The following is a 23,577-nucleotide window of genomic DNA, read 5'->3' as shown; positions in this document are numbered from 1 at the left end:
CTTTCACACATGCAGAATGAAAATTGTATTTTTACGAAAATAGTGTGCATTTCTTTTGCAGTAACCCTGGTACTTTTCTATTTCGGATACCACTGTACATTTTCATTTCAATGTTTGCAGGTTTTGCTACCACTAATGAAATCGGGAGTCAGCTGAGTTATCAATGTCTTAACAGGGTTAAGGGTCTCTGGAAAGCACTATCTTCACAAAGTTAAAACAGGACTTATTTAACATGGTTACTCAGAAAGTATTTGACCTAGCAAGTTGAAATTTTTGCAGGTTATCTATTGGAGTATTGGCTACGGCTTAACAGAGTAATTTTTAAAAGTTTCAGTTCAGTTGTTAGAGATTAATTTCTTCCATTTGAATGAAATTTCTCTATTTTTTGCCATTTTTTGTTTATAAAGAAAGATAAAGGTTTCTGGAAAGAGACTGTGTTAAGTTATGTGGAAGGGACTGTGTTACATTTCCTGAAGATCTGAAGTAAAATGGCTTGGCAGATCCTGAGAAAACATGGAACGTATATGAAAAAATAAAACTTTTAGGAATTGAGCAACAAAGTTTGGATTACCTTTTTAGTGCATTCCAGATTCATAAGATGGATTACCTTCATCTTCTACAAACTCCTCTAGCAGCTTTCTCTCTGTTCTCTTGCTCGTTTTTTTTAGGCTATTTCCTGTCAGTAGCCTGAAGATGTAACATACCTAAGGCAAGCATCATTCATACCATGTTGAAACATACCTTCATTCCTATGTTTTAAAATACTTTGCACCTTACAATGTTGCCATCATTGAAAGTAGCAACAGCATCACACACACCAAAGTGAACTGTTTCCTTTTCTCATAAATACAGTCTTGTGAATTCTTGGCTATGCATTTGTATTTGTATTTCTTTATTGGTCCTGTAAATCATGTTTAGGTACATATTTTGCACGAACAATGTAGGACAAGTCAGGTTGGTACAGTATATACAACAGCATACACATTGTTATTTTGAAAGGAAAAATAATTTAAAATTATTCAATACATGTTGAATATTGATGACAAATTCAATATAATTAAACAAAATGATAGACTTATTAAGACTATTTGAGCAGTTAGACTACACTTTTCTGATACTCTAAAAACTCGGAAACAGAATAGAAGCAGTGGTCAAGCAAGTACTCTTTCAGTTTCACTTTACACTTTTGTAAATTTTGCATCTGTTGCAAATAGGATGGCATGTGATTGTACAACAGTATGCCAATATGATACACTCCTCTCTCTCAAATGTTTGTACTTACTGTATTGACATGGAAGTAATTGCTAGTTGGCAGTTCTACTATAGAGAGTTCTATGTCTCTTTCTTTAGATAAGCTGTCAAATTTGGTTGTGTTAGTGAAGTCTATATCTTCTCGAACATATATGCAGCTACCACCATGCCTGCGTACTTCTCTACAAAATGTGGCAGCTAATTTAAACTGAGGTAGGTGTGCTAGTTCTATCATGTCTTTATTTAGCCAGTGCCCAGTAAAGCATAAAACAGAAATATCACTCATATCATTTAACAAGATATATATTTCATTCATTTTATTGGAAAGAGACTGAACACTCTGATGGAACAATTTAAAGCATGAAGCAGGGACTATATTGTGTCTTGCTAGACCACTTACCTCTTTTTTACATCTGCTATTGTTAGCTGTAAAAAATCCTCCTTGATTTGAGGTGTGGGTGGTGTCTTCTTGCTAGCTAGTTCCCTGGATTCTGGGCCCTGCCTTTCATGTACTTTGGTGCTTCTAATGGTAATCCACTTGTCAAGTAGCATTTGTTTCATTTTAGGCACTTCTATTGCACTGGTTTTCACACTGTATTTATTTTGGTGAAACATTGATTTCTTCGGGTAGACTGGTTGATTCAGGGATACATGCATCTGGTTTGTACAATTGTTAATTTTAATTAACATAGACATTCTATAGCATACTTGCTCCTTCCCCTGTCTGTTCAAGTGGAATCTGCGACGTGTGAATTTATCACGAGACAGTCTTTCCATTTCAAAGTTTATGGATATTCTACTTTTGTTGCAAAATTTTGAGCAGTTCACTGTTTGAACTAAATGATGATTAAACATGTCAATTTTTTCGGTTATATGTTCTTTGTCAAATCTTTTGGGAACTGGATGCAAAGTGATGTTTGTCTTGTTACCGAGTTGGAGAACACTTGATAACACATTATCAATGCTTTCCACAATGTTGTTGTAGGAGTCTCCAGTATCGTACGACCCTGCCATTAATGTAAGAGTATCACTTGCGTTCAAGTCTTCTGCTAATTTGTCAATTCGATTAAAAACTTCACAGATAGGAGCATTTGGTTCAATAAAACTTTGAATGTCATATTTTGTGTCTAGTTTTGTCTCCAGAATGTTTCTGCAGTACCTGTCTTGGCTGTCACTCACTATTAAAACTTTCGGATTCCGTACTGCATTCCTCAACTCTTAACTTTGTTTCATATGTTCAGGTGCTTTATCTTCTGGAACACTATTGGAATCATTCATTACAGTTTCGTTTTCGCTGATTGCCGTGTAAACACTGACTTCAGTTACACTTACACATTGCATTGGCTCTTTACCAGCTGACATCAGAACAGTTTTTTTATCTGAAGCTGCACTTACTTGTTTAGACGCACTTTTTCAGGACACCATTGGCGTTGTAGATACATTATAACACGAATGCATTTTTAGTTGCGATTTTAAATTGTGTGTGTTCGACGCGCTTTTTACGGTACACCACTTTTCACTGCTTACATATTTGATTAGTTCTTGTTCTAGCTCACTGATTCTCGCTAACAGAATGTTTCTATCCTCTTGCAACACTTTAATTATTTCGTCTTTTGATGCTGAGTCTGTTACAAGTTTGTGATCACCATGTGGCACCAAAACACAGTTTAATTTATACTTTTATTGGGGTTTTGAGTTTTTCTGTGAGCATACTTTTTCCACAGTTATGGTGCCGCTAAGTCTCTGAAAACAGGTTATATCACCCCTTTACCATATCAGGCAGACTATGTTTATAGGTGTGCACATCACCAGTTAGCAATCCCTGGTTGTAGTTGCACCAGCTGTTTTCTCCTTTGATGGGGACTTTCATTGGTTGAAAAAAAACCAAACAGCCATCTTCACTTCAACACTGTGTGTACTTTGCCTAATAGCAAATACATAATAGTTTTGTATTTTGTCAGTTACACTGTCAGTTAACCTTCCCTTCCCATCCAATCCTTTGCCATCACTGAGGTTTTGTTTTTTTGTATGAAGCTTTCAGTCACCAAAGTCTTGATCCCATTCGTTTCTGTATGTGTCCAATACACACAAATTTCCACACTACATCATTGGCGTACCAGTTCAGTCTTTGAAGATGTCTGAAACTTTTAGAATCACTGCCACCAAATTAATTCACATATCACACTTTACCACACGCAACAAATCATTGAAATATGCTAGCAACACATGCCACTTCCATTCCTCCACTACTGCCACTATAGTTAGCTGCGAAATTATTTCATGTGTACCTTAGTTTTTTGAGGACATCTACAATTTTTAGATTTTACTGCTAAAGTGCTATTTGGAAGACTCATTGTGCCTCAGAAAACTGCACCGACTGTAGCACCCTAGGGATTGTATGCAAGGCATAGACACATTAATGTTGTATTCATAGATTTTGCTACCATTTTCGTCATTTTGAGCTATCGAAACACTGTTCCTGAAAGTTGTCATGTATGATCACTTACCACACTTCAATTCCATTTCACTGGCAAGTCCTACATGATTTTTTTACAATGTGTTCCAGACCAACTTCACTACACTGAGTACATCTTACACAGTTTGCAAAAATTAAGTTGAGAACTGACATATCAAATCTTTCATTCACATCTGATTTTCCCATAAAATATTCATACTTTTCACTAACTGAATGTAGCTTCCTCTGCCAAGTACTTACTTTTCCACTGTCACTGCAATGGGCAGTTGAAGCAAGATAGTTAGGTTCACACACTTTGTTATCATATTTATTGTTTATGTTAATAACATCTACCATTGGCTTTCCTACATTTCTTCTTTTCTTAAAAGCCTTCAGAGGATTTCTAGCCACTTTAGGTTCACCCATGATTATCCTTCAATAAATTAGAGACTTCAATGAACAGAATTCACTATGAATATTTTCAGGGTTACAAAAGAGTAAATAAACATAAAAAAAATGATGATCGAGCGAGTGATATACACTGATCTATTACAGGTTGGCCAGAACACATTTCCTCTCACATATGCATTTACATTCATTAGTACAAGATTTGACAGCAGTTTAACAGCACCACAGTGGGTCACGCCCATGCAAAAGAAAATTCAAAAATATTTTAAAAATCATTTTAATCTTCTGAACTGAATAAACTATATATGAATTGAAAGTGGAAACAATGTAGATTTTTAAAATGCAAGAAAGTAAAAATTCAACACTACATGTTTTGAACTGAGAGCATGATCTAGCTCCCGCATAGGCAGCATTGTATCACTCAGGATGCTGAGAAGAGAAGGGTATCTCCTGAGCCACCTCCAAATTGTTTCTGATGGAGGAATGCAGGCTGATATTGAGAGGAGCTCAAAATCTCCACAAAATGGCAGCCCAAGGTGTTGGAGATAGCAGTAGGATCCGTGATAACATCCTCTGCTACTGTCAGACCAGGAATTGGTGAATGGATGTTGATCCCAGAGAGCCACTGGAGGTTGGCCCACATTACAGAAGATGCAGTAGAACTATTAAAAGACTTAGTGAATGACTCCAGCTAGCTTCTTTGCTATCCTGAGGAATGCAAGGACACTGACCATGCATCTTTTTATAATATATGCAGTTTACTATCATAGGATGATGGTTAAAAATGTGGGGAGCACGTCCCCGTGTGCAAATTGCATCTGAGCATGACTCAGTTCACCAAGGGATTGGGACATGCCGCGGTAAAGAGAAAGTGCGATGTATGTAACATTCTGCAGGTTGGGATAACATCTTTAATATATTGCACCTGGTCATCATAAATAGGGGAAATGATGTTTGTCGAAGGTCGCCAGGAAGGAGTAAAGCCTCCAGGCAGTCTTGGTAAGCTATCATTTGGGTGTTCACATAGATGGGGTAGGAGTCAGTAAACATGTAGCACATGGGAAATGGTCACTCAAGTATGCGTAAGAGAGAATGGATCACTTGGGAAGATGGGGAAGCTGGGCAGCACAGAAGAGTATATTCAAATAGAGATAGGAGTGTGTGGATTTTGAAAGAAAGATGGGTGCTCCTGTATTAAGTAAGAAGAGATTAAGGTGATTGAGAAGGTCAGCCATCTCTCAGACAAGTTTTGGCAGAACCCAAAAGGAGACGGTGTGCATTAAAGTCACTGAGCAGCAGAAAGGAGAGAGGTAGCTGCCTAATAAGCTAGCGGAAGTCTGCCCTGTTGATATCAAATGATGGAGGGATGTGAACTGCACAAAGGGAGGGCTTGAAGTAAGGAAGGAAAAGGCGAACTGCAGCAGCTTGAAGGCAGGAAGTCAGGGAGATAGGTTGACTATGAATGTCATCTTGTATGAGCAGCATGGCTCCCCCATGAGATGGAATGCTGACCTTAGGGGGGAAGGTCAAAACAGTCCATGAAGAAACGCCTTGGAGGATACTCACGACGAGGAAAATATGAAGGGGTGTCACCTCGGCAGTTGCCAAGTGCCAGCCTTCGGAAACACTCTGCTTCAGGGCATAAAGGCAGGAGGATCTCAATCCATTAGGTCTGCAGGAGCATCGGCATTTTTCTGCTCTTGGCCTGTAGAGTACAGTGCAACAAAATGGCTGGTGTTGTGCACCGGTGACACAGATATCGGACAGACGAGGATATCATGTGGCGACACCGTCAAAGATGATCTTCGATTCAGTGAAGGAAAGACTGGTTGCCTTTGTTTAACGTCTTTGAATCTTTCTGGTTACCAGACAAAGACGTGGATGTTGGGTAGCTGGAGCAACATAGGAACACATCAAGAGTACTCCTTATGTCCTTTCCATGCTGCCGGTTGTATAGCTGGGGTATTTGTCCCATGAGGCGAACATTTGATGGTGCATTGCACATCTGAAGGATTAGATGGATACCCTACCATACCACTGGGCGATTTCACAACCATGGTGCTAAATTTGAATTTGCATGTCTGCTTGGCCACTTCTTCTGTGGAGTGAGCTGTAGCTAGAACAGTACTGTAGGCGCCATATGGTAGAATGCAGGGTTTCTGACTTGCCAACAACTTGCGAGCAACCATGTAAGACACTTTTCCTTCACCCAGAACCTCCTGGATCGCCTCCTTATTGAGATACTTGGGACAATTCTGGGAGGATGGGACAATTCTGCGAGGAGGCAGCACATACACCATTGCAGTTAATGCAGCAGGCTGAAGGAGGTGGACAATCACCCTTGTGCACATTAGTATGACAAGTTGAACGTTTGGCCGGATGCCAAAAAGAACTGCTAGTGTGGTTGATACTATGACACTGGTAGCAGCGCTTAGAGTTCGGAATGTATGGTTGGACCGTGACAAAGGTGAGAAAAAGTGTGTGTGTGTGTGTGTGTGTGTGTGTGTGTGTGTGTGTGTGTGTGTGTGTGTGTGTGTGTGTGTGTGTGTGTGTGGCGGGGGGGGGGGGGGTGGGGGGGGAGCACTATGGAGGCATCTATCCTTTTTATCACCCATTGGATGGCAGTGACACCCTGATCAGGCAGGTATGTTTGGATTTCAGCCTCTGTCACACTGTGAAGCAGCCTAGTGTAAATAACACCATGGAAAGAATTCAGAATTCAGAGCAGCTTGAAACTAACAGGATGGCTGAGGAGAAGTGAAGTGGCAAGCAGCAGTTGTGCTTGAGAATCAGAAATAGTCTCCAAGAGGAAAGTGCCACTCCATAAAAGAGAGCAGGACTTCACAGAGCCAGCATTTGCATTAACACCTTTCTAAATAATAAATGGATTTACCAATGCAAAGGACTCACCGTCTACAGTAAGTGAAACCACGAGGAACTGTGGTGCAACTGGGATGGTCTTTGAATCAATAGATCATTCCACTTAGGCTTTGTAGATGATTGGGAAGATGATTGTCTTATTGCAGTAAAATCCTCCATGATTGCCAGCATCTCTGATGATGTACTACTTCCAACTGGGGGCCCCCTTCTCAAGGCAGAGCACCTGCCTTAGGTGACTGTTCATGCCTCAGGTAACACCTACTGAACACCTGATGGAGGGACCAGTCGGCTATTTGGGAAGGTAGCTGCTCAGGCAATCACCCCTCCCTGGGTCTTGCCTACACTGGCGGCGGGGGGGGGGGGGGGGGGGGGGGTATGTGTGAACAGAACCTGTAGACCCAAGTCTGGGAAATACACGTTACCCTGTTACCTGCTATGCGTCAGATGCATGGGCCAGCCTACAGGAGTACACAGGGAGGAAGAAGAAAAAGAGGAACATCAAATGCTGAAGTGGAAGGAGGACAGGAGAAGGTGAATGAAGAAAGAAAGAGGAATGAAAACACAGTGGTGAGACTGATCCAATGTGAGCCACTGAAAATGTGGAACATATTCCAAAATATACCTCAAACACGTTCCCCAAGGGAGGGTAAAAATAAGAGCAAGGGGACAGATATGCAGCACAGAAAGGAAAATATGCTGCAAAGGCTGGGGCCCTGTGGAAGCCAAGCACGAACCTGTTAAAGAGCTGTGAGCTCCCTGCAGGGTTAAAAAAAAGTGAAAAATTTATGAAAGGAGCTACAGAAAGCTTCTCACCCACTAGCCACACTCGGTGCCTGCACCTGCTCGGTGCTGAATATTTCTGGAGTAACTACGACTGCAGGCAAAGCACTGTGCCCTCTCACAGCTGATACAGAACAAATGCTCTCTCTACATAGTTTCTCTGCAGATGTATTACTGCAGAATCAAACTGAATCGTTAAAACTATTTTTCATCACTAAGGATTTAATCTTGTATTTAGCTTATGGTGAAAGCGATTTGATTAATTAGATTTACCTCAATAGTTCTTTCTTGCATACCCATTGTTAAAGTTGAGCCAAAATACAATGATCCCTGGTGGTTTTGCTAATTGGCAATGAGTGCCAGTGGTATTTCCATAAAAAGCTAATTTAATTTACAGTGATAATCATGCTAACAGACTATTACAGAGCAGTGAATATATAGCTCTGAAAAGACTGAAATTATATTAAATGAACTCTAAACTATCATTAAAAGAATAAAACATAAAATATTGCTGTCACACAGTAATAGCACTTTTATTAATAAGTGAAATAGCTAATGTAAGCTTACTTTGAATAAGGTTCAGGGTTCATTACATAAAAACAATATTTCAAAGTTAATGCTTTAATAAAGTATGCCTAATACTTTCAGTCAAAAAGTATGTAAAAAGTGGGTTTTAATTGAGTGTTACACCCTAAAAATATTTAGGTATTTGAAAATAATCAATACAGTATTGTAGTAATATATTAATACAGTACTAAACTAGTACTAATATTTAGAAACTATAAATTTAACATTGTGTATGCATTTAATTCTCTATTTTATAAAGATTTTTAATATTGCTCTAAATGCCATTATTAGGGCTAGAGTGTCTTTATAAAGGTGCAAATGTCAACCATCTGACTGGATTACTGAATACAAAGTTGTTGGTGACTGGTGAAATACCCAATTCATCCATAACATCTTGGTGGGCATGAAGAATAGCCAAATTGTCCAATCGCTTCTGTCCCTTTGTTGATTAGAGATATGACTTCAGACATCTAAGAGTGTTAAATGACCATTCTGATTTTGCTGTCGTGATTGGAACTCCTTGGAGAATTTTAATTCACTTCACTACTTCACATAACATTTCTACAACTGCAGACTCTTGTGTAATGTACTTTCTTACATCAAGCACATTTTTTAAGACCAGTTGTTTTTTATTAGTGACATCAAATAACATATTCAAGAGTAAGTGCTGCCTCTGAATGTCTAGGTCATTTTTGAAAAACTCAGTTGATTTTTCCAAATTTGTTTCACCTCTGTTTACTAAAAGCAAGCACACTTTTTCAACCCATCTGTAATGACCTGTGCGAGTCCAGTTGAAGCAAACCGCTCTGTAATGCAAGATTGCACCATTTCACATACTTCATTGTAATAGCTTTGCAATATTCCTTTTGGGTTTTGAAAGTGTGTGGTGTGCTGGCTTTGTTGTTTTCATACTTCTTTGGTATACTTTGATTCCTAGGAAGCGAAGGATCATCAACTTGTGAAGGTTTTTCTTTTAAACACAATTCCCAAAAGTGTTCAGAACTATCACACCTTCCATTCAGTATACTAATCAAGCCCTCATATTTTTTCCAGATCAGCAACACTTAGATGAAGGCATTGAATTTTTTCATTTACATCCTCTACTGGGTTCATTGCATGGCAATAAAGACGTAAAAAGAAGTAAGTCTTTAATTGTAACGTTGACTCAAGGTAGACTGCACATTTGTAACCTGCCTCTGTTTTGTCCTCTGCAGAAAATGTTTCAAAAAACTCTAAAAGTTCTCCACAGTTTTTCACCATTCAAGACACTAGAAGCCTGCATAGTCAATTGAGTTGGCCAAAGGGGTCATAGACCAGCTTGGTTGATTGCGCTCTCACATCAAATGCTTCTGAAAAGTAACATCCTTTTGTTGGATTCCCTACGGTATTTATTAAGTCCTTGGCTGAAGCCATAATATTCCTCATAGATGAAAGATGGTGGAGACTGTCTACAACTGCCAGGTCTAACCTGTGAGCAGTGGAGTGCATATACCGTGCTTTTGGCTGTATATCCAAAAATAACTTTTTTAGTCCTTTGAACTTACCTCTCATATTCGAGGCACCATCATAGTACTGCCCTCTGAAGTTATCTATTGACAAATCAAGATGAGTAAAAACATCTTTTAAAATACTAAACAGAGTGCACTAAAGAGAGTCTCGTACAAGCCAATAGACTTCATTGATGATTAAGGAATCATTGACAGTATGAACACAAAATGACACTTGTTCATGAACTGAAGCATCACTTGTTTCATTAACCATAACAGAAACATGTTCAGTCTTCTTGATTGAAGCCAATAAACTTTCTCAACACATACTTTCCTAGTAGATCAATAATCTCTTTTTGAGCATCATGGAACATCCATTTACACCCCGAATGCCCTAAGCAATCTTTAAACTCAGGTACATCATTCTTCCGGAGTTCCAACAACTGAAAACATTTGAGATGATGTCTTCGTGTGATCTAATTGCTAGTCCTTATTGGTATAAGAATTGCACAGTACTAAAAATTTGTCTCAAGAGCTAAAAGGCCTTTCTTCATATTATTGTCTAACTGTTCACTGAATTGGGAGGCCATACTTTGGTTAGTGATAGAATTTAGTTTCAGAACACCTTATTTGTCCATAAAATGTATTTTCATGAAGATGGGATTTTTCCAAAGCCTTTTTCCAGCTAGAAAATTCTGTTGAAGTAAATGCATTCTTTTTTTAAGGAAATTGTAATAAATTTTTAGCATCTGCCTATTTGAAGGTTTTGCAAAAGACTTTTTTATTAGATGCTTCATATTCCAGCCATGTATAATTGATCAACTAAGACTTCTGAAATGACCTTCCCTTACCAGATTGTCCAGGTTGCGGGTGTGAATAGTTCTTGCCCGAAGACAATGAAGCAATTGATGACACAATAATTGTTAGAGGTTGACTTGCAGTATCAACAACTTCCAAGCGTGCCTTTTTGGTATCACATTTATCCATTGCAAATTTAATTCACAATACACTAAGAGATTAAAGTAAATGAATAAAATATAGTCATACAAAATAGTCCACTAGACACTAAAGTCAGAATACTAAACATGTCTGCACCATGCACTGAATCAAACTACCCACACTGAATGACTGTGACAGCAAGGTGGGCTTTATATCACCGCAGTGTCATAATGTCTCAAAGCGTCAAGGTGATGCAAGGCGCAGAGTTCCAGGCACTTATGCTCCAGTCCTTTTGATGTCACCACAGCCTCAGTGCTGGCCTACTGGCACCGGCCTTTCCCCAAAATTTCACACACTGGGTCAAATACCAAGTGTGGCTGCAGCACCGTAACACTATCATGATTCACATCCCTCATTTTCAGTTAACCTGCTTACTATCATAATAATTACTTGTTTTAACTCATTACTGAATGTATTTTAAAAGGTAACTATTGCAAACAAGGAAAATAATAAATTCGAACATAATTTTGGGATTTTAAAAAGCATAATGTAACTAATAATTTTCTAAAATTATTGGGAGAGCTCCCTGCTCCCGCTCCTGCCCGCCCAAACGATTCTTGAGGGGGCTCAGGCCCCCTCGGGCCCATGGAGTCAGCGCCTGTGCCAGGTACTCAGCTTTGTTGGAACACATGCCTAAATAGCTGTGCTTGGCCACCTGAACGAAACAGCAGTCACCAAGTTGATACTCAATAATTTACTTGGTTTTATTTTAACGCCATGGAATTTGATTCCATGAGACACATAAGGTAGTGCAGGTGGGAAATATTATCGACAGTTTTCAAATTATTTTGTCTCTTTTGTATATATCACGTGCAAGAAGTGTTATTACTGCAAGATATTTATCTATAAAGTGAGTTGCTACCTTGATAGAATTCAAGATTCGAGGGATATTATTTATTCTTAATAGTTTCAATGTTAATTAATGATACTTGTGCAATTGCACAGTTCCGTTCGTCAGTTCAACTTAAGTTGTTAAAACCGCTGCATTTTTGATAGGTTTAATAAACCTTATAAACAAGTTCAACAACGTACATGTGTATGTGTATCTTAAATAAAGCAATAGCAGAGAGAAAATAGTTAGGGAAACATATTAATAACCTTTTGCTAAAATTATCACTGATCACTCTTGTGACACATATTACACCATGGAATCAATTTCAAACTGCGGTAGTTAAGTGTCAAAGAATATTACAAAGTTGAATCATTTATTAAAATCTTACCCTAAAACTTAACAAATACTCGTGTTATATGCCGAAATAAGTTTCCTGAAATTCTTAATTGACATAAGAAGGCAGTTCATGTTTCTGCATGTGAATGTTAAGAAAGAACAACTAAACTGTGTACTCACCATGCACTGCATTAATCCAATAAATGAGACAGCCGATATTCTTGTAGTTGGACCAAGCGCTGGGAATTTCATGATCATCTGAAATCTTGTCCTCAGAGCTGCTGCTGGCACTCTTATCACCATCTGCTTCACCAAGATTAACAATGTTTTTCATATGGGTCTCCATAATTCACCCTCTCTCGCAAGCACCTTCAATATTTTTTTTCGTATGTAGAATCACCACATATCTACTGTAACTTCAGTGAAAGCCTGACAAAAGTTTCTAAATTTGTGGTAAATACCTATGTTACCAATCTTCTTAGGTCATTGGTCCCTAGGGTTATACACTATTTAATCTATCTTAAACTAACTTAAACTAACTTACACTCAGGACAAAACACCTTGCAAACTGTGACAAGGAGCCTCAGACCGCACAGCTACCTTGTGCAGCTCGAAGCTCGATCAAGCAATTTTAACTCCTTGCTTTGTGAAAAAGGTGCACACTTATTATTTCTTGCTACATTTCCTTTTGCTTGAGCCCAAAGACACTCAATCGCATTGTACATGCAATGGTACAGTAGCAAACGAATAACCTTGTGACCAGCAGTTCTAGCTGATTTCATCAATCATGTGTACAAGAGTTTGTGGGTTTTTGAATTCCTAAGGGAGCAAACTGCTGATGTCATTGGCTCCTAGGCTTACACACAACTTAAACTAACTTATTCTAAGGACAACACACACACCCACGCGCAAGTGAAGACTCGAACCTCCAGCAGGAGGGGCCGCGCAATCCACGACATGGTGCTCCTAACAGCGAGACCACTCCACATGGCAGTTACGGGCTTAACAAGCTGAAGCTGCTCTGCCTTTTTTGGTTCATCAGTGCAATTAACATTATGTCACTGCAACCAACTTAACAAATCACCTTTTCTGTTTGACATGGTCGGCAGTTTCTTCACCTGGGTAGAACAATAAGGTGCTTTATCTATCATTATAATAGACTTGGGAGGAATATTTCAAAGACGTTTATCCTGAAACCGTGAGATGTAGCTTGTGGCATTCATTTCTTCATGGATATCTCCTGACTACTTTGAAGGAAAAGCCTACAAAGCACCGTCTATGACTGCCGCACTTGTTCCAGCATGGCAAACAATTAATCTGCCACCTTTCCCAGTTGATTTTTGTAGAACTGAAGAACTTGTGTCATTAGTCCAAATGTGTGAAACACTGTTGTTTGTATTAATTCAAGTCTATCCATAAATATACTTCGTTACAGTCTATAGTGCACATTGTTTCTGAGGAAACTGCAATGCAGAATTACTATGTCTGTCCTCTCCATTACAAATTTATGATTGTTGAATGTTTTATACCTGAAGCCTAAAGAATTCAGAACCTAAGAAGGTGACATCATACTCCCAGAAAACAGCCCTGCTTCACGAAGAGAAACGATATGATTTTCTCCTAGTTGGCAATTCACCTTTAAAGTGATAATTGTAAATATAGTCCCAAATAGTGCACTGATTAAAATTGTCAGTAGTTCTCAATCATTTCCTACCCTTTCTGTGTTTACCTGACATGCTAAGCTTGAAGTCTTTCTCACCACTAGCAAGGCCTATGCGTTTTCCCTGAGTAACATGTTTCACTATAGCAGTTCCAATACCAAGCACATCGGCTGTTCTTTGCACTACATTTGACACAGGGAGAATAGGTCCTTCATTATGCCTCTCACTTTCAAAGCAATCCTACACATGAACAACAAATTCCCTCACTGCCATCCAGCACTAGCAGTTGCGACCATTAACTATACTGTCCAGCAGCAACAGGGTTGCTTTCTGTTTCTGCGACTGGAGCAGTCTCTTCGCACAGTAGGCAGAGCCATGGATCATTGTGTTTTTGGCCAACACTAAGATCTGGGTTTCTCTATTGGTTCCTAACCATACTAACTCAAGCCTGAATAAAAATAAGCCATATATTACAGATAACCGTACGCTGTTTTCGTTGTTCAAAATGCCATATTATGTTGTTAATAGCAGAAAACGACATACACATCATCATTCATATTGCACTACAGCATCATAATGTATTGTAAGCAATGGTAAGAACAAATTTACTTTACTTTGGTAAGTTTGTTTTGTGACTTGTGTAGAAATTTCACATGGTCTACTATTTGTTTCACAGAATACAAAAAACTGAGTGCTTTGTCATCCGCCGTCAGATTGTTTGCCTGTAATAGGTACACTGTGAGAAGTGTTCCATCCAGGCACAGATGCAGCTGTCCTTTGCAGATGGTAATCAGTGGTAGTGTAACTTGGAATTGCCAGAAATGACTGTCTGCATCACAATTTTTTTTTCCTTGTGCTGTACTTTTAATTGTTGCACGTAAGTACTCAACAGATTTTCCAACATTTTAAAACTGTGGAATCTCTGTCTTGTCGTTGGTACATTTAATTCACTTATAGTGCAGGTTCAGAATCATAAACTGTAAAATTAGGAATATATTTCCGTGAATATATTTTCCATCCTTCTTTTTGATCTGGGCTTTGGACCAGCACTGGCGAAGTTAAAAAATATATCTTTATGCTGTCTTTTGCTTTTTATATGTATTTTTTTTCATTTTCTAAGTTTTTTTTCTGATAGCACTGTTGTATTCATTCTTCATTGCGATTGGCAACTTGTTCCTGTGTGGTAATTTTCAAAACTGGGAACAACACACACCTCACAAATTTTACATTCGTACTCGCTTTTTCGACACATTTTCTGTTTCCGGCAAACAATGCATCTAGACATTAGCATACTTTTCTAAGAATGCTCACTTGTTATACTGTTTGGAAAATGCCTTCCCAAAAACCTTGGAGGAGTATCATCAGAATACCTTCCTCTGCCAGCTTTTCTACGCTCTGATGCATACGTTTCTGGAAGTTCCCTTACCAACGACAGATAAAACTCTAATATCAACATCTTACTACCAACCGATCCCAAATTCAAGTTATATTCTACAATGATTTGTGATTTCTTAATTTTCTCTCTAACATTCCTGTCAGTCTTTCCTTGTCAACAATTTCTGAGGTGTTACATGTGGTCAATGTCCACACTTCCCTTTTGTCACACCACTTTATGTGTTAGTGCAAACAAATTTAATGTCTTTCCATTTCAGTTTCTGCAGAACATTTGGCATGTTGCATCTGTTCTTATGGATAGCACCACATGTGTTTGTCCTGTAAGTGTGAAGCCAAGAAAATGTCTGGGCTCAAGTACCAATTATCGAGGTAGTGGGTATTGTCCACATTCTAAAAATTGCTTTATTAGTGTAGTTACTAATTTCCCATTCTCATATTTGTAAGTAAAAAATTTATGAATGAATCTGCAGAAAGTTTCCTTACCATCAGTCACTATCTGTAGATGTTGTTACTGTGCAACTGTACCTATCACCCTAGATTCGTAAACCTAGGTGAGAAATTTATGAAAGAAGCTGCAAAAAGCTTTTCTAATGACAGTCACTGTCTGTAGGTATAGTTACTGAACACCTGTACATGTTGAACTTTGTTCATCACTCTAGGTAGAAAATTTATGAAAGGAGCTCCAGAATGCTTCATATCCATTTGCAACTCCATGTAGGTATAGTTACTGCACAGCCGTACAAATCGCCCTTGATTGTTTCCTTTACACCCGTAACTATATGTAGATAGAGCTACAGCACAGCTGCACACGTCACAATTGATACTTAAGCAGAGGAAAAATTTTTGAAAAAAGGGGCAGAAATGTTCCTTACGGCCAGTTCTTATCTGCAGGTATAGTTACGGCACAGCTGTACGTGTCGAATATGATTCTTAACCAAAGGAAAAAAAAATGAAAGCAGCTGCAGAAAGCTTCCATACCACCATTAATTAACCGTAGATATAATTTCCACAGAGCTCTACACATTGAACTCTGTTCTTAATCCTGGGTGAAAATTTATAAAAGAAGGTGCCAAAAGCTTCTTACCCTCTTGTGACTCCCTGTAGATATAGTTACTGCTTACTCGTACACATCAACCATGATTCTTAACCCTAGGTGAAAAACTGATGAAGGAAGCTGCAGAACACTTTTCTACCACCTGCCACTATCTGTGGTTCTAGTTGCTGCACAGATGAGCATGCAAATTTTGACTCTTAACGAGCTGAAAAAATTTATGAAAGATGTACCACCAGTCACTGTCTCTAGATATAGTTATTCCACAGCTGTACATGTCACCAATGATTCTTGACCTGAGCAAAAATTTACAAAAACAGCTGCAAAAACGTCCTTACAATCAGCCACTATCTGTAGGTGTAGTTATTGCCACACATCGCTCTTGATTCCTTACTCTAGGTGAAAAAATTATGAAACAAACTGCAGAATGCTTCTCTACCATAAGTCACTATCTGAAGATATAGTTACAGCACAGCTGTGCATATCACCATGACTTAGTACAATAGGTGAGGAAGTTATGCAATAAGCTGTAGAGTGCTTCCTTACCAACATTCACCATCTGCAGATATAGTTAACGCCCCAATTTTCTACCCTATGCAAAAAACTTATAGAAGAAGCTGCAGAAGGCTTCCTACCGACAGTCACCATGTGTTGATATAGTTACAGCTTTAGCTGAATATACCACTTTGATTTTCTACCATAGATGATGAAGTTATGGAACAAGCTTCAGAATGCTTCATTACCAACATTCAGCATCTGCAGATACCGTTACTGCACAGCAATACATATCGCTCGATATTCTACCCTAGGTGAAGAAGTTAAGGGTGAAGCTGCAGAAAGCTTCCTTTCCAACATTCACCATCAACAGATATAATTACTGCCGGCTGTACACAGCACCTTCATTTTCTACCCTAGGTGAAGAAGACTTGTAAAAAAGCTGCAGAAAGCTTCCTTACCAACATTCACCATCTGCAGGTATAGTTACTGCACAGTCTTATGTATAGCCTCGATTTTCTACCCTAGATGAAGAAGTTATGCAAGAAGTTGCAGGAAGCTTCTTTACTAACATTCACCATCTGCTGATGTAGTTACTGCATAGCTGTACATAGTGCCTTGAGTTTGTACCCTGTGTTAGGAAGTTATGGACGAAGCTGCTGAAAGCTTCGTTACCAAGACTCACCACCTACAGATATAGTTACAGCACAGCTATATATATTTCCCGATTTTCTACTCTATGCAAAAAACTTATAGAAGATGCTGCAGTAAGGTTCCGTACCAACATTCACCTTCTGCAAATATACTTACTACACAGCTGAACATACATCTATCAATATTCGTAATCCGCTCCAGCTACTGCTGGGTCCCAGTACTGACGAGTCCTCTCCATTTGGCTTGGTCCTCCCACCATTCTTTTTCCTCCACTTGCCACCAGGTCACATGTCTCGTTTTGACAGATAATCTCACTGCCATTTTCCACTGTGTTTTTTGGTGCCCTCTATGTCTTTGTCCATCCATCTTTAGTTCTTCCATAACTTTGGGGTGTCTCTGCCGGTGCATCCTCTTAACATGCCCAAACCATCTTAATCTCTTTTTTTCTTCAATTTTTTCTCTTGTACTTTCCTGTTTAAGGTCCTTCCTAATCTCTAAATTCCTGTTTTTCCCTTAACTGTTCTGAGAAATGTCATTTCCCCTGCTTGCGGACTGCTCCTGTTTCTGTTCCTTTCTGTCATTTCCCATGTTTCTCCAGCATAGGTACAATAGGAAAGTAAAAATCTTATACATAAGAAGTTTTGCTTTTTCTGAAACTTCCTTATTCCAAATCGGGTGATTTATTGTTTGTTCGAAATTGGCTCCATTGTGTAACCTCCTATTAATATCGTTTGTTATTCTTCCATCCTTAGATACTTCAATACCTCAATACCTACATAACAGAAACTTTCTACCAATGTGAGGGGTTCTCCATTGAAGGTAATATTTCCTTTAATCCCTTTCTCTCTTCCAAATACCATCCCTTCACTCTTATCTTTATTTATTTTTAATCCATACTATTTTATTATTACCTTCCACACATCAAGTTGTAACTGTACATCTACCTCTTTATTGCCCCATATTGCCATATCATCTGCAAAAATCATCATTTTGTCTTTCTCTTTTACTGTACCTCCAACTGCCCTATTCATTCCCTTCCTCACAACATTAAAATGTGCAGGAGATAGAATACTTCCTTGTTTAAGTCCTTGACTTTTTTTTTTTTTTTGGGTGGGGGGGGGGGGGGGGGGGTTTAAGAGCACTCAACTACTGAGGTCATTAGCGCCCAGTCACAATTGTTAGAGCACATAGAATCTAGTAAAACTCATGGGGGGGGGGGGGGGACACACACCAGAAAGTTCTTACAGAGATGCAGATAAAATAAGTGAAAGAGTTAGATGTCTTTGGACAAGCCAGTCAAAATAATGAAATGAAGAACACAAGCAGCTGCTCGAGCGTCATCAGCTAAAATAGCCTGTAAAGTAGATGGCAGAGACAGGACAACACGAGATTGACTAAAACGGGGACACAGCAATAAAACATGGCGCACTGTTAATGCATGACCACAAGAGCACTGCGGGGCTGGGTCACTGGGGAGCAGGTAGTGGTGGCTAAACCGGCAATGCCCAATCCGCAACCTGGTCAGAAGGACCTCTTCTCACCGAGATGGTCGAGAGGATGTTGTCCAAGCAGTTGGGAATGGTTTTACTGCCCGGAGCTTGTTTCCTTGAAGTGATGACCAAGTATCCCACCACAACGACACAAGCCTCTTACAAACAACCCCACTAACGTCAGATGACGGGACACAATGGGAGGCTGACCGAGGCAGGAGGACTGCAGCCTTGGCTGCAGCATCAGCAGCCTCATTCCCAGGCATTCCTACATGGCTGGGAACCCACAGAAAGCTGACAGGAGAGCCATCTGCAGCAAAAGAATGGAGGGACTGCTGGATCCATTGCACCAAGGGATGGACCGGATATGGAGCTCCAAGGCTCTGAAGAGCACTGAGTGAATCAGAGCAGAGTACATACGATGAATGGCGGTGGCGGCGGGCGTACTGAACGCCCTGATGTAGAGCAAAAAGCTCGGCCGTAAAGCTGGAACGTTGGTCGAGGAGCTGGTATTTAAAGGCGACAGCCCCGATGACAAAGGCACAGCCGACACCATCATCAGTTTTCGAGCCATCAGTGTAAATAAAGGTGTGACTAGCAAGTCACGCACGAAGTTCGACAAACCGTGAGCAATACACTGCGGCCGGAGTTCACTCCTTCGGGAGTGAGCTGAGGTCGAGATAAATATGAACCGGAGCCTGGAGCCAAGGTGGTGTCCGGCTCTCACCCTCTCTGAAGGTGGTAGGGAGGCCAAAATCCAATTGTCGAAGCAGGCGATGAAAGTGGACTCCAGGGGGCAGCAGGGCAGACATATACAACCCATACTGGCGGTCGAGAGAATCGGCGAAGAAGGACTGATAAGAGGGGTGGTCGGGCATGACAACAGCCGGCAGGCATACCGACAAAGCAGTACGTTGCGCCGGTAGGTCAATGGTAATTCGGCAGCTTCAGCATAAAGACTCTCGACGGGACTAGTGTAGAATGCTCCGGTCGCAAGTCATAACCCCGTATGGTGGATGGAGTTGAGACGGCATAAGAGGGATGGCCGAGCAGACGAATAGACGAAGCTCCCATAATCCAGCTTTGATCGGACTATGGACTGATACAAGCAAAGCAGGACAGTGCGATCCGCTCCCCAAGATTAACCACTAAGAACTCCGAGGACATTAAGGGAACATGTACAACGGGTAGCCAAATAAGAGACGTGCGGAGACCAACAAAGTTTCCTGTTCAGTGTGAGCCCTAGAAACTTAGTTGTTTCCATGAAGGGGAGAACAACAGGACCGAGATGTAAGGATGGCGGAAGGAACACTTTATATCACCAAAAGTTGATGCAAACCGTCTTCTCTTCAGAGAACCGGAAGCCATTTGCCACACTCCATGAGTATAGGCTGTCTAGACAATGCTGAAGGCAGTGCTCCAGGAGGCATGTTGTCTGGGCACTGCAGTAGATCGTGAAGTCATCGACAAAATGTGAGCCCGAGACATTAGGTGGAATGCAATCCATAATTGGATTGATCGCTATGGCAAAAAGGGCTACGCTCAAGATGGAGCCCTGAGGCACTCCGTTCTCCTGGAGGAAGACGTTGGACAATACGGAACCCACACATACCCTAAATTTTAGATCTGTTAAAAAGGAATCAATAAAAAGGGGCAGGCGACCGCGTAGACCCCACCTGTGCATAGTGCGGAGGTTAGCTCCTCTCCAACAGGTATTATAAGCCTTCTCCAAATCGAAGAACACGGCTACCATTTGACGCTTTCACAAAAAGTTGTTCATGATGAATGTCGACAAGGTCACAAGGTGGTCAACAGCGGAGCGGCGGCGACGAAAGCCGCATTGAACATTGGTAAGTAGCCGTCGAGATTCAAGAATCCAAACTAACCGAGCATTAACCATGCGCTCCATCACCTTACAGACACAGCTTGTAAGAGAAATGGGGTGGTAACTAGAAGGAAGGTGTCTATCCTTCCCAGGTTTGGGTATAGGAACAATGACGGCGTCACGCCAACGCATGGGGAATTGACCTTCGGTCTAGACGCGATTGTAGGTACGAAGAAGGAAGCTTTTGCCTGCCGGAGAAAGGTGTGCCAGCATCTGAACGTGAATGGGATCTGGCCCCGGAGCAGAGGACCGGAACAGTGCAAGTGCACGTTCGAGTTCCCGCATAGTAAAGGGGACATTATAATTTTCCACACTCAGCGAGTGGAAGGAAGGCCGCTGAGCCTCTTCTGCCTCTTTCCTGGGAAGGAAGGCAGTGTGGTAATGGACGGAGCTTGAAACCTCCCTGAAAAAGCGGCCGAAGGCGTTGGAGACATCCACAGGATCAACAAGGACCTCATTACCTGAAGTCAGGCCAGGTTCCGAGGAGTGGGCCTTAATGCCTGACAGCCGGAGTAGGCCACCCCAGACGACAGAAGAGGGAGTAAAACTGCTAAAAGTGCTGGTGAAAGAGGCCCAACAAGCTTTTTTTGCTGTCTTTGATGACTCTACAGCATTGCACTCGGACCGTTTGTATCCAATACAATTCGCCAACGTAGGATGGCGGCGAAAGGTGCGTAAAGCACGTCGTCGAGCACGGATAGCGTCTCTACAAGCCTCATTCCACCAGGGGATGGAAACGCGACATGAAGAAGAGGTAGTACGAGGAATGGAACATTCGGCAGCATTGATGATAACAGCCGTGAGGTATTCGACCTGACTGTCACAACTGAGAAAATCGTGGTCCGGAAAGGTCGCCAGGGAGGAGTAAAGTCCCCAGTCAGCTTTCGGTATGGTCCAGCTCGAAGGACGTGGGGATGGGGTGTGGTGCAGGAGACGAACGACACAGGCGAAGTGGTCGCTCGAATAGGTGTCAGAAAGGACATACCACTCGAACCGAGGGGGCAAGAGTGGTAGAACAGATCGAGAGGTCCAAGTGGGAGTAGGTATGAGTAGAGTCTGAGAGGAAAGTCGGGGCGCCAATATTGAGGCAGACGAGATTGAGATGGTCGAAGACACCCGCCAAGAGTGAGCCTCTCTGACAGGATGCAGGAGAGCCCCAAAGGGGATGATGGGCATTGAAGACGCCAAACAATAAAAACAGCGGAGGAAGCTGAACAATCAGGTGCATCATGTCAGCCCGTCTGACTGCGGATGACGATGGAGTGTAGACGGTACAAACAGAAAAAGTAAAGGCAGAAAGAGTAAAGGCAGAAAGAGTAAAGGCAGAAAGAGTAAAGGCAGAAAGAGTAAAGGCAGAAAGAGTAAAGGCAGAAAGAGTAAAGGCAGAAAGAGTAAAGGCAGAAAGAGTAAAGGCAGAAAGAGTAAAGGCAGAAAGAGTAAAGGCAGAAAGAGTAAAGGCAGAAAGAGTAAAGGCAGAAAGAGTAAAGGCAGAAAGAGTAAAGGCAGAAAGAGTAAAGGCAGAAAGAGTAAAGGCAGAAAGAGTAAAGGCAGAAAGAGTAAAGGCAGAAAGAGTAAAGGCAGAAAGAGTAAAGGCAGAAAGAGTAAAGGCAGAAAGAGTAAAGGCAGAAAGAGTAAAGGCAGAAAGAGTAAAGGCAGAAAGAGTAAAGGCAGAAAGAGTAAAGGCAGAAAGAGTAAAGGCAGAAAGAGTAAAGGCAGAAAGAGTAAAGGCAGAAAGAGTAAAGGCAGAAAGAGTAAAGGCAGAAAGAGTAAAGGCAGAAAGAGTAAAGGCAGAAAGAGTAAAGGCAGAAAGAGTAAAGGCAGAAAGAGTAAAGGCAGAAAGAGTAAAGGCAGAAAGAGTAAAGGCAGAAAGAGTAAAGGCAGAAAGAGTAAAGGCAGAAAGAGTAAAGGCAGAAAGAGTAAAGGCAGAAAGAGTAAAGGCAGAAAGAGTAAAGACAGAAAGAGTAATACGGACAGCTATTGTTTGGAGTGTGGTGGTCAATGGGATGGGATGGTAATAGACATCATCCCGAACGAGCAACATGACCCCACCATGAGCTGGAATACCGTCCGCAGGGGAGAGGTCAGACCGCTCCGAGGTATAGTGGGTAAAAGCAATACGGTCAGTTGGGCGCACCTTGGTTTCCTGCAGACCAAGGACGAGCAGACAGTGCAGGCAGAGGAGCAGTTGTAATTCCTCCCAATTGGATCGAATACCTCTTATGTTCCAATGTAATAAAGCCATCGCTAGTCAGAAAAAAAGGGAACGAAACGGGTGAAGAGCGGGTCACCTTGACGGCCGCGGAGGCCAGGTTCGAGGGAACAACACTACATCCGGCGGGAGGCGGATCCTGTTCCATCGAGGCATCGCCAGCTGCGGCCACTTTCCCGGATTGCGTAGGAGGGGCAGCATCATTCGCCGATGAGAGGCCAGCTGAGCGCCTGGCAGCAGAGTGTCCCGGTGAAACTGAGGATGGCTGGGAGCAGCGACTCGCGGATGGAGCATCAGACGAAACGGGCCGGGGTGGAGAGGGGAATAAAGACTTCTTCTTGGAGGCCTTCTTGGAAGTCCGATGAGGAACAGGGATGGTGGGCTGGACCCGAAGAAGGTCCTCACACGCGTGGACCATTTTGGAACGTCGGACCTCAGAAGCCGGGGTCCAGATCGTTTCCCCGATGGACGCCTGAGAAGAGGATCGCTTCTCAGGCGGCGGAGGGGGAGGAGGAGGAGGAGGAAGGGTTCCCCCTGGGGCAGAGGGGGCAGGGGCCGTGAGGGAGGTGGATTTGGAAGGGAGGGATTTGGGAGGCAGAGGCATAGACCTCGGATGGGGTGAGGAGGTGGAGGGGGGACAGGATAGGGGTGAGGATACTGTGGAAGGAGTGGACACAACTGATGCAAATAAGTTGTCAACGTCACGGGATGGAGGCGGTCATATTTCTTCCTGGCCTAGAAT

General features: G+C 41.5%; 1 protein-coding gene across 1 annotated transcript in view; it reads left to right on the top strand.

Annotated features, from left to right (window-relative positions):
• LOC124605871 (caldesmon-like) overlaps nucleotides 1-23,577 on the top strand; it is a 103,144-nt gene that overhangs the window by 70,414 nt on the left and 9,153 nt on the right. The window contains exon 2 of the mRNA XM_047137818.1: nucleotides 21,908-22,572. Coding sequence (XP_046993774.1) covers nucleotides 21,908-22,572 — 665 coding nt within the window. The remainder of the gene's footprint in view (nucleotides 1-21,907; nucleotides 22,573-23,577) is intronic.

Source organism: Schistocerca americana, chromosome 3 (genome assembly GCF_021461395.2).
Source record: "Schistocerca americana isolate TAMUIC-IGC-003095 chromosome 3, iqSchAmer2.1, whole genome shotgun sequence".
In the NCBI taxonomy this organism is placed as follows: Eukaryota; Metazoa; Arthropoda; class Insecta; order Orthoptera; family Acrididae; genus Schistocerca; species Schistocerca americana.
The sequence above is the reverse complement of the archived record's forward strand: the minus strand, read 5'-3'. Positions and strand labels throughout refer to the sequence as shown.